The sequence below is a fragment of the Amblyomma americanum genome, chromosome 1, assembly GCF_052857255.1.
Source record: "Amblyomma americanum isolate KBUSLIRL-KWMA chromosome 1, ASM5285725v1, whole genome shotgun sequence".
Classification (NCBI taxonomy): Eukaryota; Metazoa; Arthropoda; class Arachnida; order Ixodida; family Ixodidae; genus Amblyomma; species Amblyomma americanum.
In genome coordinates, this window is record NC_135497.1 from 205,643,772 (window position 1) to 205,659,030 (window position 15,259).

The following is a 15,259-nucleotide window of genomic DNA, read 5'->3' on the forward strand; positions in this document are numbered from 1 at the left end:
GCCGTTTCCCTTTCGATCGAACTGCTCCTGCTTGACACTTGTTGTGTGTGTGTGTGACCCCTCGGGGACTTCACCTTTAGCAAAGGCCCCTCGCGCCTCTTGGCCCGAACGGACGACAAGCGCTTCTGGAGCGTGCCACATTCTTACTTTTCTCTTTCTTCCTTCCCGCCGCTTCCTTTCCTTCCGTCGTCCTCGCCGTCTCTTTATTATTTTCCAAGCGGGGAAAGCAAAACGAAGCGCAGGTGTGAGAGTTCCGCGGGGGGGTACGCGGGGCCCGCTAAGGTGCACTGTTTGTCCCTCCTCCGGGCCACTCGTATAAAAGTGCGGGACCCCCCCGGACCAGGACAACGTTCAGTCGAGGGACGCGCACAAGGAACGCCAAGGAGCTCCTGCGCGCACAGCTCGCCGATTCCGAGCAGCAGCCATGAGGTCTCTGGTAAGTGGCTGCGCACGTGAACGGACTCGGGCCGCCCAGCGCGGGGCCCCTCAGCCCCCGCCATGGCGCTAGCGCAGACCGTGCCCCCCCGGCGCAGCAGCCCCGCGCTTGCTCAGGCCGCCCGCGTACACTCCTATCGGCGAGAGCGATCGTTAAGGAACACCGGGACTGACCCATAATTTATCCGCTGGCAGTTGCTATTAGGGCCCCAACGCTTCTGCTCCGGTTGTCGTTTTTCAGTGCGCGCACTTTCTGGCGATGGGCGCTAACTTCTGTGAGTTGAAGCTGCTGCTCGGCGGCCTAATTTAAGTATTTCGATGTTCGCAGTGAACTGCAAGAAAAACAGAAAACTTTAAATGTTGTACGAAAGCTGTCATTGCTCGGCTTCGAGTTCTGCTCCTCTCGTCAGCTCCGAATCTTTATGTATTGTCACCAAGTTTCCAATTCGCAGCTATCAAGTTATGTTGATCGTTATCTCTCTACTGCTCGGCATGAAAATCTCTCTCCTGACAAGAAAGGCCCTGAGCTGGTTCACTCTAAGCTCGCTCGCAAGTTTGTGTAAATCACCAGTGATCCATCAATTTAATGACAGCAATATGGGGAACAGGGGAGCGGTTCGTTGTTCGTAGTACGACGCAAGCCCTGACCCTCTGCGCCGTGCTGCGGGCAATATTTAGAATAACAGTACACTGATAACCGGCTGTATATAACCCTTAACTGAGCCGTAGAGCGCAGGAAGAAGTTAAATTTATCGACAATGCGAGAAAGCGAAAAAAAAGTTTTTGAACGCGATTTTGTCTCACTCAAACTTTACCCTTGTATCTATGCCCCCGCGCTCCCTGGTGTGACTTTGTAACCTTGCTTTTGTATAATTTTCCATTCAATCTTCCACTCCACAAACAAAACGAAATCTATGAGCAGAAAACCTAGCGAAACCTTTCAGCACAATCAACGCAGCTACGCTGCAAACGGCTAAATAATATTTGGCTACCCGAAGAAAACTGAGCAAGCGCGTTCTGATGGCTTGCAAAAGCGTATGTGTAATGCGCATTGTCTTGGTGCCCGGAATTCGCTCATTAATGTAAAAGAATGCACGCTTTGCAATTAGGCTTGTAGGAGAAAGGCTTAAGAATTGCAGGAACACTTTCCTTTCTAGACGATAAAGGTTTCAATGTAAAATTACCAACATTTCATGGCGATCACAGTGCAATTCTTTCATGCATAAAAGGACAATGGAAGTGGCGCGCGAGGCAGGGGAAACTGCATTTCTGAACAGACTTTCGGTAACATGCAGGGCATGAAGGAGGAATGGTCGTACGCGATTTCCGTCTCCATCTTCAGTAATGACGCTCTGCGACCGACCCGGGCCACGAACGATGGGACGCGCACGCGTCGTGAGACAGTAGGCCATCAATGACGCACCGTCAAAAACAAGGTGCACTCAAGCGATGTCAGAGTTCACCTTAACCGGGTCAGAACTGTGCGGTCCTCGTTTGGCAGCTACTGCCTCAGCGCCCTGACCATGTGTTGCCAGCGATGCCTGCGGCGAATCGTAGGTGCTTTGTGGGGAGCTCCTCTAGACCTCTGGAAATAACCTGACTGCTTGATTGTGTGCATGAATAGATCACGACGTATGCGTTTGATCTAGTATTTCCGCAACAGTTCAGGAAGCCTCTTGTTTGAGGTGAGGATGTGGTCGTAACTGATTCAGTGCAACTCAAAATACACTTAATGAAACGAAACTTTAACTTTTTTTTCGGATTGAATTGACATCGCCCTGAGATTGTGTTTAAATATTGAAGTTTAGGGGCATAACGCTGTGCCGGAGAGATCAAGTTAACTGTTCGGAAGATGTCGAGAATAATCTCGCTTTGGTGTGTGCGAGACAAAAGAGTAGACGCATGCTATGGTGACGCATTAATCAGCTGGCATCAGGCGAAGAAGATTAGTAAAAGATTAAGGAGTATATATCGAAAACAAACCCGATCAACGAGTGAACCCCAAACAGCATTGCTCAATACACGACTGCAGCCGCAATTGGCCCGCTACATGAACAGAAAACGTTATGATATCAACATAATTAGTACTTGCAATTACGGTGATCAAAAATAACCACATTAAACGGGTCACAGATGATACTAAGACCCTCGCCCCTGCCAATGATTCGGATCGCACGCGCTTCTGGAAGGTCATTCCATTTGAATTCTACATGGTGCGCACCACGCATCACTGGAAGCGTGGAGAGGTTGCTTAGCAGGGACATTATAGATGAATGTTGGTATAGCGTTGGCTGAAGAGCAGTGATAAATGCCTTCTTCCGTACCAGGTAAAGAACTAATACCTTCCTTCACACAACGGACTTTGAAAAATCTTGTTCACACCATACCCTTCCTGTATCATCTGAAAATAAAGCCTTTGAAATGACGTAAACGCAACCTAAAATTTTTAGAGGGTATTTTACGTCTTTTACTCAACGCACTCGTTGAGAAAAAAAGCCGCGTAAATATGTGCCCCCGACGTGCAAACTACCGCACACTGAATCACCACCGAAGCGACATTTTCTCTACGAAAACCTTTGCTATCCAGTAATCGTCAAAGGAACTTGTAATAAGTATGACCATCCACTTTTGTACTGTATTACGTGAAACTCCGTCATAGAATTGTAAGGCTGTTCCATAGTCTTATTGCACGTTTTCTATAATAAGATGGAAACTTAATTTTAGCACTAAAGCTCGGTTTCTGCCCAACAAGCAAAAAAAAAAAAAAACTACGCCCAGTGATGCGAAAAGCAGCGGCTGGAAGTTGCAAGCACTGTTTTTAGTTGTTAATTGTTTATAATGACTAGTAGCGTGCAAAATGCTTTGATATGGAGGTTAAAATGCGGTCAATAGATGAATGATTCGCCGCATTAGAGTGACTGAATTTTTAAGGCTAATAAATAGTTTTATGTCAAATCTGACACGGAAGTAGCTACCAACATCTTCCTTTATATATATGGAAGGCATGAGGGAGCATATATTGATTTTCAGTGAAAATGAACGCAGTGACGCCAGAATCATCGTGAACCGTTACAGCCGCCAAAAATGTGTTTGCCACAGAAATGTGTCTAGTCATGATGAACTGGCGGATCGAAAATCGTCCAAGGAGGGTGTGCACTTCTGCATCAATTAATTTTCCACAGTCCAGAATTAGCCATTATAAGGCGGGCGGAAGGGTAAGGATGCATAGTTTTGGTTGCGAAATTTTTTTTTAATAGGTGGCGTTAGAAAGTTTTAACAATGAACCCACACTGCATAGCAGAAATGCTTGACTGTTCCTTTCTCTTCGTTTGCAGATAGTGATAGCATCCCTGATCGGGCTTACGGTAGCCGGTAGCCTCGGAGGCTACGGAGGTCCCAGCAGCGGCGATGCGGCGGGAGACTCCGGCGGAGGAGGCTCTGGCTGGCAACCAGAAGCCGGCGGTGGCGGCAAGGGTGGTTCGTCCGGTGGCGGCTGGCAGCCACAAGGTGGTGACTCCGGAGCTGGTGGCGGCGGCGGCGGTAGCGGCGGCTGGCAGGCGTCAGGCGGCACCGGTGGCGGTGGTGGCGGCGGGGGAAGCGGATGGCAGCCCCAGGGTGGAGGAGGTTCAGGTGGTGCTGGCTGGCAGCCTGCTGGCGGAGGTGGAGCAGGTGGATGGCAGGGAGGAGGCCTCGGTGCCGCAGCCGGAGCCGGAGCGGGAAGCGGTGAGTTGCATTTGATATTGAGGACTCGCACTGCACTCTCTGTTAGATTTCAGGCTGTTGCCAGCCTATCGTAAAGACGAAAAACAATGACAGTCACACATCATGTCCTTAACACAATTAATTACAAACAGAACAGAATACAACACACGGTCACCTGAACGCTGGTATGTGCTGCATCCTTGCGCTAACTATGCTCTTCAAATGTTACACCATCGCTTACCACGCCTGTTAAACTCCCTAACACGTAATAACAGATGCCACTTCTTGTCGTGTCTTGCGTTTATATGAGTATTTCTGTGATATTTGAGCATGCCTTTTTGATTTCTTGCTTTTTTGTGACTGCTTCTGATGTAGACTATTGTTGTTGTAAATCTCCTTTTGATATTAGGCTTTATCATGTTTTTTTTCCTCACGAAGTTAACTTGGTAAAAGGTTTTTATTACCGTTTTGTTGCTCAGGTGTACACTGTGGATTGCGTAGCTTTTTATTGTAATCTTTTCTTACATTGCATTTCCGTTTGCTGGCACAATGTGTAAGCCAACATATCTTTTTTTGTTGTAGCTTTTGTTTATGTATTGTTTTTGCCAATTCTGAATCAGTGCCCATGCTTGCTGCTGCTGCTGCCCACAAACTGGGTTTAAGGCCTGTCAAGTTGCCGTGAGCAACTTTTTCCTTAAATCACCCATAAATTGTAGGTTTATGGAAAAATAATGGCAATTCATATAATTCAATTCAACAGTTACGGAAACTGTGAGTGCATTTCTCTCAATAGCATTATATGTCATCTTTAACTGCCACAATTCGGTCGCAGTCGGAAATGAACTAGAAGCCTTGTTCAGATCCTTCACAAGATAAACTAGTGGCAAAGCAGTTCAAGACGCGTGCTCTGCAGATTCTCTGTTTTTTTTTTTTGGTTAGAGCCAGGCGTGTCGTACTGAGTTTTCTTATATTGCATCTTCATTTTCATCGCATTGGCAGAATTAGAATATGATCTCAGGGCTGTAGCTAAGTTTTTATTGAAAACATGCGTTACACGAGACTTGTGTCACAGTCCACAGCGCTAACTGATAACATGGATCTGACACTGTAACCACCAGCCGGCTCTTCTTTCCAACCAACTAAATTTCACTTCAGCAGGTCATGGCGGAAGTGGTGGTGACGGTGTGAAGCACATCTATATTATTCGTACTGTAACCACCACCGGTGGCGGTGGCGGCGGCGGCGGCGGTGGGCATGGCGGTGGTGGACACGGCGGTGCTGGAAAGTCTGGCCATGGTGGAGGCGCTGTAGGAGGCTGGCAGGCTGGTGGTGGCTCTGGCGGCTCCGGCTGGCAAGCTGGAGGAGGTGCTGGGGGTTGGCAAGCCGGCGGAGGCGGCGGTGCTTCTGGCTGGCAAGTTGGTGGCAGCACAGGAGGCTGGCCTAGCGGCGGTGGCGGCGGTGCTGGCTCTGGTGGTTGGCCCAGCGGGGGTGGCGGCTCTGGCGCTGGTGGATGGCCAAGCGGTGGCGGCTCGGCCGGGTGGCAGAGTGGCGGAAGTGGGGGATGGCAGACTGGCGGCGGAGGCGGCCACGGTGGCAAGGGCGGCGGCGGAGCTGCTGGTGGCGCGACCAAACACGTGTACATAATCAAGACACTGAGCTCTAGCTCAGGAGGTGGCAGCCACGGAGGTACCGGGGGTCACGGGGGCCATAGCGGCGGTGGAGCGCATGGTGGCGGCGGTCACGGAGGCACCAGTGGTCACGGAGGCGCCGGCGCTCACGGTGGAGCAGGCGGCCACGGCGGACACGGTGGAGGACAGCACGGCGCTTCGGGAGGTGGCGCTCCCGAGAGCATAATTGTCATCCGCACTGACGGCGGAGGGGCTGGTGGCGGCCACGGAGGCCACGGTGGCGGCCACGGAGGCCACGGTGGTGGTCACGGCGGAGTAAGCAGCTTCGGAGGAGCAGCTGCGGTGAGCCATGGTACCGTCGCCAGCGCTGCAGCTGGAGCTGTATGGAGAGCCACTCTTGGCGGCGGCGGAGCAGGCGCAGGCTGGCCTGCGGCCGTCAGTGACGGCGCTGGAGCTGGCTGGCAGTCCGGAGGCTCGTCTGGCGGCTGGCAGTCGGGAGGCGGCGGCGGCAGCGGTGGTGGCTGGCAGCCCTCTGGTGGGGATGTCGGAGGCGGCTGGCAACCCGCAGGCGGGGCGGCCGGAGGAGGAGGCGGTGCGGGTTGGTGGTAGACATCCCAGCCTGAAACATGCATCAACCTCATGGTAAGATCTTGGAATCGTGACAATTTGGAAGTCAAGCATATGCAGGACTTTCCGACGCTACGTCTGCTAATAGCTGAAAAAAAAAAGGCGAAAATGGCACTTAAATAGAACTCTTGGCGAACCCCAAAAGCAAGAATGAATATTTTTAATCTTTTGCTAATTATTGAATGTGCTAAAATTAGCGGCCTTAATATCGCACGGTTTTTATAGGTGTTTAGTTTTTTGTATTTACTAGTGAAATACTGCAGGGCTGGGCCGAAGCAGGAATGGCGTACATGATAAGGAAAACAAAAGTAAACAGCATGCATTATGCAACATCACCACAAGCCAAGAAATGCAAAGCTTGCAGTGGCAAAATGAAAATACAGATGTAAAAATGTAAAGATGAAATATAAGCAAAAGAAGAAAAAAGTGGTATATCTGCTAAGTATTGCTAGCTATATGAAATATTTGCTTCTCGCATATTCAGAGATTGCATACTGTCATCGGGTATGTCGTTCGAAAGTATTATAGTGCGGGATAAAAACAACATGAAAATTGATTACAAAACTGGAGATGTGAAAACAAACGCCCAGTAGCGTGACTTTCAAAACTCGATCATTACCGTGAAAGTAATTCCCACGCTGCTCACAGATCATGTGGAATTCGCACTGTGTGTGTACTAAATAATATGCGCTTGGTAGCGCTGCCCTCAGGTCCGCTGACTATGGAAACTCAAGCTCACGTAGCGCGTTAGGAGCCACAGCTATGTGTTTCTAAAAGTGATGGCATGCTTGACTTCTGAGCGCCAGATAAACGTTTACGGCAAAACTCTTATTATTTAGCAGTTGGAAAACCTCTAGGGTCCTTGTTGTCTTTGCTGTCTGCGTTTTTGTATTTTAATCTTTCTCTTAGTCGACAGAAGTGTGAGAAGCGATTAATTAACCTCGACTCTAAAATTAGCGACTAGATTAGTACCGCTTCAAGGTAACTTCTTTGGTTCAGAGGAGGGGCAACCACATTGCTTCAGCTTCATTCTATTCGCACGCATTTTGTTTGCTGGTTGGCCAAAATGGTAGTTGGCGAAAATTTATACTTTTGACCTACAAAGAATCAGAAACTTTGCCAACTGCTTTGCATCTAACACACGCTGAGCCTTAAATGAGTGGAAGGAGAGAGCAGAACGGAAAAATTACCTTCCATTTATGGCTTTGGGCTTCATAGAGACATTGAGGAGACACAGTTACGTACTTGAAGTGAGTTCTTGCTATCGCATATTGACGGATTGTTCTGTGATGTACAGGGGGCGTTTGTATAGCATAACAGGTGAGCGACAGCTTGCGGCAAGGCAAGTTTTACTTCTAGGTACGATTACTTCTCCTTGGGACAGGGGCGTTAAGAAACCTTTGTGAAGGTATTGCAAATCGTTCTCAACCAGAGTTATGTGAATTCTGAGCGCAAATATGCGGGGGGGGGGGGGGGGGGAGGCAGGATGCCGCATTAGACAGCAAGAATGAAAACAAGATCTAAAGTCATAATTGTCTTCAACCTTTCACTTCACCATCAGGCATCAGCTTTCGAACATTGCGCGTTGTAACTTCTTGTTCTTACACAGACACAAGGGGCAACGTGATTACTGACACAAAAATAACATCAAACAATTGGCGGTTACTAAATAAAAACGCAACTCTTTCTTTCGAGTAGCCATTCTGTTTAACCATACTAGTTGGCGCCATCGGCCGCAAGTCATCAAGCGCTCCTTTAGTTTCGGTTACCTTGCTTTTGGCTTCACGTTTCATGAACGCTGATTTTCAAGGAGTGGCTGACAATGTGTTTAATCCAAGTACCTACCAGATGTCTTGAATAAGTTGATGAGATTCAGTTCACAATTTGACACGCAAACAAAATATGCGGCTCTGAGATTTGATTCATGTGTAGCTAGAAGCTTCAGCAGAGCGTTGCGATTCAGAATGCAGAGGTCCCGATCAAGCAGAAAACGTTGGTCAATGCGATGTCTAATGCAGAAATGCACGCTAGGGCTTGCGCGCTACATTTTAGCAGCCCTACTTTTGCGTCCTCACTGCATGGCTCACTTTTATAAAATACAGTTCTGAGCCCACCTGGATAGCAATATATGGCACCCATGTCTATAAAAGCGTGCACTGTTGAATGACCGCGTATTATGCACGGCATTCATGGGCGTGGAAGTGGAACGACAGATTACCCGTGTTAATTCGGCGAGCTTTCAAGAAGGGGGAGATGAAAGACGAGGAAAAAAGTAGTCGGCGAAGAAGAAGGACAAGATAGCCTGAACAGAATGGAGGGCCTTCTATAGGAAATTGAAGGGGTGGGGGGGCATGCATTCTGCAGCAGCTGCATGCCGAGTGTTTGACGTAGATAACTGGAATTTTTTCCTCTCCGTTATAGGTGAACTTAGTGGGATAAATATGAAATATCCTTCTCCAACATAAACAATTTGGTGAACAGAGGGGACCATCAATGTTTGGGCATATCGTGTCTCCATATGCAACGTACACTCTTGTGTCTGCAGTAATCAACAATTATTACTCGCGCCTGCTTTTTTTCTTAGACCCAGATGAAACCTGGTGGTGTGAAAAACATGCGATGGCGCAATGTAAGAAGACAAACGATCAAATACGATAAGTTGGGGAGTCAGTGACCCAGTCCAGACAGTTCTTTACTGGGAAGCGCGTCAGGTTACATTAACATTTCTGAACCCAGAACTGTTTCATGGTTCAATGTTTTGTAATGCAAAGTTTTTACCTGAGCCCTTTAATGGAGTGAACTCTTCCCGCTTGAGTGCGTAACTCTGAGGCAATAGCGCTGTTTTGAATAAAGCCCCGAGCCCCTGATGCAGGAAACGGACTTCTGTTAAAAGACACGCAAGCCTGTGCTTGAAGCTGAAACTTTGAGGCTGCTGCTGCTCTTGATCTTCGTGCATAATATACAGAACTGGAATATTCGCCGTCATTTTTTTCTTTCACCGGAGCTTATCAGCTTTTTCTGATTGTGTGATGCAAGTTATTTTCAACTAGTTTTTCAAGATACTTCGTTATCTGCATCTCATAATTAGCGGAACTTTTCTTCTACCTTATTGTAAAATGAATATGTTATGCAGATATGATCTTTTTCATTACGATTCCGATATCGTTCATGCCTCAAGAGTTTAACTGGAATTGCTAAACGCTGCTCTTAACACGGGACTTTTAGCTAATTTTTAGTTTTTTAGCTGAAGTTATAAAACATGACTAATGCCTGCCAGTGGGTTAGTTCCTTATATACTTCGCACTCAGTGCACTTTTTTTGATATCGCAATAAAGAAACAAACTGCCATAATGTAAACATGTTTTGAAAGAAACAGGAGACGTATGTCGGGATATTTACTGCACGTCAACAGCGCATCAAAAACCGGACGGAGCGGAGACACAGACCAGCGCTGACTAATTCATCGAAGAAACAGTGCACATTAATAAACAGTCGAAAAAAAATAAACGCAGCCGAAACATTTACGTCAGTGACATGTTGAAGGCTAGATACCCCACTTCCTTGTCAGACAAGGTCACAGGAGCATTACTGATGAATGTTGCGGCCTTATTATGAATATTGAAAGCCTCCATGACTTCTCGCGTCAGTCTATCTTTGTTTCGGAATAAAACGTGTGTGTTCATGCAAACCCGCACGCATTTACACTTCTTACAACGAAATACAGTGAGGGAAAGAGGATCATCTTTTCTCTTCCTTTCGTGCTCCTTTTCATGCCCGCATTCTCACTTCTTACAGCTTTGCGAAAGCGATTTTTTTTGCTGTTCTCACGCTCTACCAGCCGCTTGTTAACACATCTCCCAGTTTGACCAATATACAGCATGTGTCATGTAAAACTTTAGACAGTTTTCTTAAAACAGCCAGTTTGAGTTATGAGAGCGCTTTTTAAGGTATAACATTGTCATCGGCATAGTACGTCAGAGCACAGCAAAGGCGTGCATACCAGCAGGATTGTTAACTAATATTGCATGGCTTACTTTTTAACTATTACCTTTAGGCTCCTTAATTATTGAGAGGCGAGTAGCCCACCGTTAGTAATATCCATATCAGTTTTATAATTTCGAAAATACGATTACCCTCGGCAGGGCGGCCCAAAAAATTTTGGCTATTTCGACGAGTTAAGCGCTCTGGGGAGGTTGCTTTGCCTGCAAGCTTTCTAAAGCGCACATATTTTGGCAGGATGTAGCCAAAATTGGTTTGGCCACAGCGCCGAGGGTAACAGTGTTTTTTAAATTCTAAAAACTGACAGGTATATTGCTTACGCTGGGCTACATGCCTCCCAATAATTAAGAAGCCTAACAGTAATAGTTAAACACTAGCTATTCATTAATAGTTAGCCAGCTTGCTTGTTAGCACGTCTAAGCATTATTCTGATGAGCTACGACGCTGGCAATGCTATGCAGAAAAAATCACTTTTTGACTCAAAAAGGTTATTTTTAAACATTGTGTCAAATCTTGGTGAAACACGTCGTGTACGGCGCCTGATGTAAAGAGAATCCTGTAAAGAATAAGTAGCGTATGCACAGCGGCCTTCAAAAGTCTACGGAACACGCTAGCTCAGGCTGAGTCGCAAGGCTATGGGAGTGGGGGGACAGAAAGATGTGATCGAGACAGCACTGGGAGTTCCGGCTTTGTGCTCGCAAGGGTCCTCTGCCAACAGGGTCGTCGCGACTGCCTTCTATTTCATAGGATACCTGTGAGCAGCGATGCGAGCAGCGACGCTGGTAAAAAAAAAAAGCGTTCTATCTCATTGCCGGATGTAGGTGACATGAAATTTTTTTCAGGAGCAGCGCACCACGTTTTAGGACGGCCATTGACGTTGGCCGCTGTAATCTTTGAATCGGCCTTGACAAGGTTTACGAGTGTTTGTGTCGACTTCTGTCACGATGGCAAGATATCCTGCATCACTCAGAGAACGGTTTGACTTGAAACATAATTGCCACCAATGAAGAAATATTTTTGTCCGAAATCACTCCGGGAATTTGGAGTGTTAAACGAAACTTTCCTGTCGTCTTTTTTGATTAAGTGGAGTGAACATTTGCGCTAAATGATACCCAAATGGACTAAGCTTAATAACTCAGTGTATCCGGCTGCGTATGCTCTTATGAATATAATTTGCGTCAACATTGCTTCTTTGTTTTTGTTCTTCAGATGACCAGCCACGGCCCTCAGAACAGCCGGACCACATACCTCCTCCTCGTGTTCGATTGTGCCATCAACAAGGATACCCGAAGCATGCATTCCACTCTTCGCTTACTTCATGCGTACCACGTTCTCCCAGAAACATCGCGTGAATCATGTGTGCCTGTTTCTGCAACCCCATCGTCCCCTTGTACTCTTCGTAATAAATACAGTTAGTCGGATTCATCTCTTTTCTTAGGCCTATTTGCTGAAAGCTGCTGCGGATAGGAATTATAATCTGAAGTCCTCCACTACAGCACGTCCGATGTGCATAACGCCCGCATTGGCACGTAACAAATCCATGACCCAGCATTAGTTTTTTTTTTCAACGCACATAACATTTTTACCAAAAATATATTCCATGAAAGATCAACTGAGAAACCGCCGTTTTCTAGTGAATGATTCAGTAATGCATATGTTCTGCTTCAATAATGAACGGCATTGATATGAGCAAAATAACAGCTGCAACCGCTTCAAGCTACAGACATGCTCAAACAACATAATGACTTGTGCTCACAATGTCAGCCATCTTTCATTCAGCTAAGAAGCGTCTGCTTCAAGCTTGCGACACCGAGCGCCGAAATAGTCACTTTGGCGGCAGCAGCGACTTTTAGATATAGACCGATAAGTGAGACCTATGCCACTAACAGCTGGTTTACGTCGCGCTCACACGAGACGATGTCATCCTCAGATGGGATGAAAACTGCGTTCATTGAGCCTCCGTGCTGGGAAAGGATCACGACACCACAAGTAAGAACCGACCAGCATAAACCACGTCGATAGCTCTGCAGCGTCCTTGGGAATGAGAAGACGTAAGGTAAGGCGGTACAGTTAGGAGTAAATTTAGCCTATTTCTTTACTCGTCAACCGCACGTCGATCTCCGCAGTAAGCACGACAGAAACTGCTCCTATTCGCGCTGCGGCATGGAGTCTACAGCTGATGTAGCCATCACCCCTGCTGGTATAAGCGCCCTGAAGGCGCTTAAAAATAACTACACGTGATTGTAAAACAACTATACGGCACTGAAGCCGAGTCTCTCAACCGGTGGTAAGATTAATGACAGGCACGACTGCAGGCCATCTTCACCCGATCAAACAATGTGAGCAGCGTGTGTGCGTTACGTCAGCGGCAGCCTGCATCAGATACAAAGCCGCATCACTTGCATGGTGTGGTCACAGTAATTTTCAACGCGGAGGAAACGCAAATGAACTAAATAATAACAGAGTAGAAGATAATTTGGTGGGTTGATGCATTTGGGAACATGATAAGCGTAGCACAAAAGGACGACGCCATAAAAAGAACGCACGCACGCACAGCGCTAGCCTCGTCCTTTTATACTATACGTACTTTTTGGCACAAATAAGATAGGCCGCTTTGACTCCTAGATCGATCAGCAGAGAACCAATATTGAGCAGTTTCCCTTTTGTCTCAAAGTGCACTTTCTCAGGGCACAAAAACAAACAAACACACAAAGCACGCGAAAGCATGGAAAATGGCTCATACAAGATGAAGCACAACCTAACAGCTCTCCGCGTTATTCGCTAAGGATATTTCGTTGTTTCGCGCAGACCGCTGAGGCAAGTAATTAAGAGCAGTAGCCTTGCGTCAATACAGTAATGGAGCGTTAGCAGCTACGTCCGTATTTTTTTTTAAATGGAGTAGTCATCTTTAATTACTGACTATTGAGACGCTGTTACAATTCTTCTATAATAGCTACAGTGTGAGTTCCATATAAATGCTCGCTGAACTGGACACAAAAAATAACAGAATTCGTCTGAGTTGAGCGGACATCCCATGCGTTGTCCGTCTCCAATTTTAGTATACGCACTTCATTATTCCCCACAATCTTTTAACATGTAATCTAACCGGTTTTGTTTTCAGTATGAACGTGCTTCGATTTTTACCGTAGAGCAGTGCATACAGTATACATGATGGATAGTAAGTCTGGCACACAGAATATTAGCTTGCAGTGTATTTAATCCATTTCATATCACAAGCTGTGCTCATGTTTGGAATATAGCCGCTGAAGTTCACCCCGTATATTTGCATGTATAACCTTAGTTGTCTAGAATCAAGATGTTAATATATTGAATAAGCGCGAATAGTTCGAAAGCGAATGTTAACACTCCTCGCCCCTGTTTTCCCAGAGAGCTAACGGCAGTTTATGAGTGCGCTGGCGGCTCGTACATAGCTTGTACCATAGCTTCTCGTAAATTCTTGTGATTCCCAGTACAGTTTAAGCTAGACACCTCTCCAACGACCCCACTCCAGTGAAAAGCCATTGTCAGCATAGCAGTGGATTTTGTTTCTCACTTTTTAAGTTAAGTGTCTCGCAAGGCGACTACTTGATCATAGCCGGTCATGAGGCGCGTGATAAGCGCGGTTGTTTTTTGCATTAGACAAACCTCAGCAGGGGGACCTCCAAGAGTATGTGGGCATAAATTGCCTTGTAGTCATCCAAGGCGTCTGCTCTCAATGGTATACGACAATGACTGAACCAAAATCTTTGATGCCGGAGTGCATGAACAAAGCCAACAGAGAAGACTTGCGCTTACACGCTGCAGATTCAAGGAGCAGCAACAAGGTTTTTGTTTTTTGCCGCTCTTGTGACATTTGCTTCTGAGGTCTGTACTGGGCAAGCTAAGTTTGCAGGATGCCATGTTCTGCTGCTGTTCATTACGTAGACATTGGAGTGACGCTTAGATGCTTTTATTTCTTTGAGGTATTGAGTCCTAACGTTTTTTTAACCCTACCTTAATTATTTCGAATGATCCTAGAGTGACTCTAAAATCGGACACCCTCGGACAACTGTAGCTCGAGATCCCTCAACTGGAACTCCATAAGTTCTCATTCAGTTATTCACCTCGCGTTTTCGCTGGATCTCCGTTCACACAGGAGTCGGAAGTAACACCGAAACGGAATGCTTTACGCAAGAAGCCCGGCCTCGCGCAGTCAATGGGCGTCCTAACGGGCACAAATTTAGGAAACGTGTTGGTAGCGTACGGCGTCTCCCTTCTTCTCCTGGCCTGGAATCTGCCATACACCGCAGGGAAACTCCAGAGAGAAAAAAGCCGCTCTCTGGCGTCACCTTATCATCGACTTTGCCTACAAATTTGCCTGATTGAAGAAGAATCAACGTGCACTGTCACTTACGTGCACGAAGTGTGACCTGGAGGAAAATGGAGTATTTCCTTCAGGTACAGCCGGACTTTTATGACGACCACCAAACCTTGCTCGTCTACCTTGAAGAAGAAGCAGAGGCAGGAGAGCATCGTTCGGATTGCCTTCCATGATCGGCTCAAGACACTGCTTTATAGGACACTTGTGTTTAGGAGCATGCCGTAAGAAGCAATGCCTTTTTTGGCGCTACGTGGCCCTGGATGGGCCATTGCCGAGGTTACTTTTCTTGAACACCGCCAGTATGCTAACACAAGAGCCAACCCCATCTGCCTGGTTCTGTTTCCAATCTACCCTCTTTGTACCCGCGATAAAGCAGCCGTGCGGGCGGAGGCCTACCTCTTTAGGCTTGTCCGTCTTTCTGTACCGTCTTCACCAAAAGTAACCAGGTGCACGGTTTGCTTCTCGTCCATATAGCGCAGCCCTTACGTCTTCCGAAAAGATCAAAAGT

General features: G+C 46.9%; 1 protein-coding gene across 1 annotated transcript; it reads left to right on the forward strand.

Moving 5' to 3' along the window:
- Positions 1 to 363: 363 nt before the first annotated feature.
- LOC144115528 (uncharacterized) lies at positions 364 to 11,793 on the forward strand. The gene is made up of 4 exons (XM_077649945.1): positions 364 to 436; positions 3,771 to 4,158; positions 5,296 to 6,407; positions 11,601 to 11,793. The coding sequence occupies exons 1-3, from the start codon at positions 425 to 427 to the stop codon at positions 6,372 to 6,374; spliced, it is 1,479 nt and encodes a 492-aa protein (XP_077506071.1). The 5' UTR covers positions 364 to 424; the 3' UTR covers positions 6,375 to 6,407; positions 11,601 to 11,793.
- Positions 11,794 to 15,259: the final 3,466 nt, after the last annotated feature.

Coding starts and splice junctions, on each gene's coding strand:
- LOC144115528 (XM_077649945.1), top strand. Junction 4,159..5,295: donor CGGAGCCGGAGCGGGAAGCG/GTGAGTTGCATT, acceptor TCACTTCAGCAG/GTCATGGCGGAAGTGGTGGT.